The following is a 4124-nucleotide window of genomic DNA, read 5'->3' as shown; positions in this document are numbered from 1 at the left end:
GGATACAATATCCCCTGCACAAACCAGAGGAATTAATGGTCTGCAATAATCATCTTTAATCTGCGCACCATGAAGATAAACCAAAGCAAATACAAGATTACCATGCCACTGAGTGACCTCTTATCCAAGGATAAGTTTTTCCAAATTTAAAAGTTGTAGCCATTGCTCACATGTCCAGTGGCTTACCTTCCAATAAGGATAGAAATTAGCATGAAAGCCCTTAACCAAAGACCTAATGAAAAGGATATTACATTCCTACTCTTCGGAAGCACCAGTTTCCAAATTATAAACACAGAACCTTTACATCAGGTTTAATCCTTTTAGTGTAATTCCAACAATCCTTACAGACAGTACTGAACCCACAAGGGGTCAAGTTCCCCAAGCCCTAGTGACTTCAGGCTAGGTAAAGATACTGTTGTAGGTAAGGGCCTAGCCCAAAACTGTACTTAGCCCAAAATAAGGCAAGATAATTGCCTTGTCTTTAGCAAGCCTACCTTGTCTGACTAAGACTGTGGCTCTCTCACTCCTTAGCTGTGTCTAAGGCTACCCAGAGGTTTCCATAGAAACTTCTTTGCGAGGAGCTTGTCTAAACGGTTCAAAGGCTGACAAAATAACGAACTAAAGAACCACATACAGATTCCATGGTAAAGTAGCGTAGCAGAGACCTGGGAAACTCCACTTAAACACCTTGAAAAACATCTAGATGTCTTTGTCCTATGACAAGCCTATAGCCAAAGCTAACAGAAACCTTACCATGTTTTTTATACAGGTATCGGTGCTCAAAAAAGTCCTTAATGTGGGACCATGACTTACACCCTGACCACTAGTGTTGGCAGGACTGATTAGTAGATTCTCTCCCAGCACTAATAATAGCATTACTGCAAGATCCTGCCTTGAGCTCACCAGAACCACGGACCATATCACGCAGTCATCTGCAGCTTGCGTTCACCACTGAAAGAAACTGGAAACCCAGCCTTCCCTGGTCACCTGGGGTAATCAACGCCAAGAGGCAACTTACAAAGTTGCCCTAATACACTGATGACTTCCTAAAACCTAGCAAGAGTAGGAACAGCATTACAGTCTAGACCTAACCAGGGAACAGCTTGGTGTCTCTGCCCAAGCTAGAGGACCTTGCACTGGTGAACAAAAAACTGGCAGAAAGATGAATCCCCTTAGTCTCAAACAAGTCTGTAACACCGGATGCCCACAGCCCACTCTCTACAGCCAACCTCTGGATGCTGAGTCCCTTCTATTGCTATTACTTATCTCAGTGATTGAGTACATCCACTAAGATTTTCATCATGAATAATTACCTCCAGGAAGGTAATAACTCAGGATGAGGTTACGTGTGTTAATTTGACCAAATAATGGAAAAAGGGGCATAGCATTTAGATATAGTAGTGTTCGCTCCTCCCTAAACATAAAATGATTAATTCATCTCTAACAGGCTTATTCTATTTGAGTACACTCTAATTGCCCTATATGACATAAAAGTGTCAAACGCATTACCTTTAAATAAGGTCCAGTCTGCATTTAACAACCCTGGGAAGGGAAAAGCCTCATAAAAGATATTTTTGCTCTCAACCTAGGCCAGGACCAAAAAACTAGTATCTTCAATGAAAAGGACCGCATCTGTGACACTTGTAATTCTCTTACCATATCACAGATCCTAGGGCTTCCAAGAGAGAGTTTAATTGCTTCAAGAGGCTTTTACTAGACTCAAACAGCTTTGGAGGCAAAACTAAATCCATCAAGGTTCCAAAGAAGAGTTATGGTGTACCAGGCATCTTAATTACACCCAACCTAAAAACCTCCTGCAGTCCAGGTTGTAAGCAATGTCTAGTATAGCGTTTCCTATAACATAGGAAGAAAAGACCTAAAATCTCTAATAGCTGGAACTGAGTAACTAGGAAACTAAGAACTTAATGAATTTGCCTACAGAGGTGCATGCTCAGGAAATACCTCCAGCCCAACTCCAGAAGAGAGAAACTAACCACTGCCTCTGAAAACACTAGTAGTTGAACCTCTTGCACACTTGAGGATAGATCTTCAGTCCACACCAGACAAACCTCACTCTAGCACAAGATGGTTCTGATGTCAATGTGAACAGAATCATGTGGAAACTTAGAAAACTTTACCACATGGAAGTTAGAAGTTTACCACATGGAAGTTAGAAGAACTATCTTAAGAATGAGTTCTTGGAGAACATACTAAAGAAGCAATAGAATCCAAAATCAATCCTCCTAAGCCACCAAGGACTACTAGGAACATCCTATATTCCTTGCATCCTCTAAACTTGATAAGTACCTCTCTTCTAATCATAAAATGAGAGATGTAAGGGTTCATAACCAACTAATATTGCTGAAAACGCCTGCCAAACTGGTCAGAAGACCAGTAAGTGGAAGTTAAATATTGGTAACTTTCTGTTCCAAGTCATGAATATGCCTACATTCAGATTAGTTCTTACAGGAATTGGCATACAGTCCAATCTCTTCAATCCAGGAACCCTGGAACCAGGCCACTGCCAGAAAAAAGAAAATCCCAGAATATAGAATACATCCCTAAAAAATGAAGCCCCTCCACACACAAATAGTCTAGTCACTGAATTAGCCTACTACTTGGCTAAGTTCTGACACCACTTTTTATCATTTTACTACTCATATATTTTCACTTTATCATTATATAACTTCATACAGTATAATTTTCTTTAAAACAGTGTACTTTATTTAACACATTAAGCCTACATTCCCGAGTTAGCTTAACCGCAAGTCAACTACAGTAATTAACTTTTATCGGAATCTGCAAAATATTATCGGTGACTTTCATCTCCTAAATTTACTACCTTCATAATTATCATTGCTAGTTTCTTTATTATTTATTTTGATCGTAGAAGATAATGAAATGTAAAAATTAAGAATGAATTTCGGCGATAACTCGGTGCATTTGAACGTCACTATCAAAACGTAAACAAAGCACGCAGCCATCTATTGAGGAAAATGAACACTAAACATTCGTTAATGGGAGAAACATTCCAGCACAGATAAAGATTTATGCTTGCGCTTCTTACCTCTAGCATCATCTGAGCTCATGGATGGCATATCGAATGGGTAAATATTCAGCTATATAAAAGAAATTATCAAAACCATATTGCCTATAAGTCTTTCAAGCACTCTAAAAGTAAGGAACTCGTGCTTTATCAAAGTCTCATTATTTTGATTAAAAGTTTTGACTTAGTACAGACAGTCCCCAGTTATCGGTGGGGTTCTGTCCCCAACAGCGTGACGATAACCGAAAATTACCGCTAACCGAAAATCAGTGATAATAGCACTGATCCCTGGTTATCAGCGCCGATAACTGGTGATCAGCACCGGCAATAAGAGGCGATCGGCGCCGATAACCGGTTATCAGTGACGAAAATCTGGTTATCGTCGTCGCTAGACAAGCGCTGTAAAACCGGGTCGCCGGTAACCGAGGCTGCCGATAACCAAGGACTGCCTGTAGAGCCTTCTCAAGTGGAATCTTTAAAAAATATATTTATTCATTTAAACTTAATATCAAAAACACATTGAATTTCATTTATTTTCATTACTAACTATTACTTTCATAAAAACAAAAGAAATGGCAAATTTTTGCTGTTGGGAAGTTGTATACAATAGGTGGCGTTTGTCACCGAGCAAATCCTGTCTGCATTTTACCTGAACTTATGGCAGCTGATTCAATATCAAGCTGAACCACAGGAGTTCCTGGACCACAGAAATGATATTTTTATGATAAAATAAGGTTTTACTTATACTACCTGGTAGTTACATATAGCTGTCGTCTCTGACGCCACGGCAGAATTTTAAATTTCAAAGTTAGCGCTAAAAACACCCTAGGTGATCCCTCTACCAGCGCCCTCTATAGGTAACAAGGAACTATCCCAACAATGTTCTAGAACCCATTAAGTTTTAAGCCCACTTGACATGAGAGGGGAGGTGGGGGTTTATTCATGTAACTACCAGGTAAGTATAAGTAAAACCTTATTTTATCATAAAATATCATTTTTACTTATAGAACTTACCTGGTAGTTACATATAGCTGATTGGCACCTTTAGAGGGGGTGGGACCATGTCAGCCACATATAT

General features: G+C 39.5%; 1 protein-coding gene across 1 annotated transcript in view; it reads right to left on the bottom strand.

Moving 5' to 3' along the window:
* Positions 1 to 3098, bottom strand: part of scat (VPS54 subunit of GARP complex scat) — a 253813-nt gene extending 250715 nt beyond the window's left edge. Inside the window, exon 1 of the mRNA XM_067094594.1 lies at positions 3068 to 3098. Within this exon, the coding sequence (XP_066950695.1) occupies positions 3068 to 3098 (31 nt within the window). The remainder of the gene's footprint in view (positions 1 to 3067) is intronic.
* Positions 3099 to 4124: the final 1026 nt, after the last annotated feature.

Source organism: Macrobrachium rosenbergii, chromosome 51 (assembly GCF_040412425.1).
Source record: "Macrobrachium rosenbergii isolate ZJJX-2024 chromosome 51, ASM4041242v1, whole genome shotgun sequence".
NCBI classification, from domain to species: domain Eukaryota; kingdom Metazoa; phylum Arthropoda; class Malacostraca; order Decapoda; family Palaemonidae; genus Macrobrachium; species Macrobrachium rosenbergii.
This window is presented reverse-complemented; position numbering and strand designations above follow the sequence as displayed.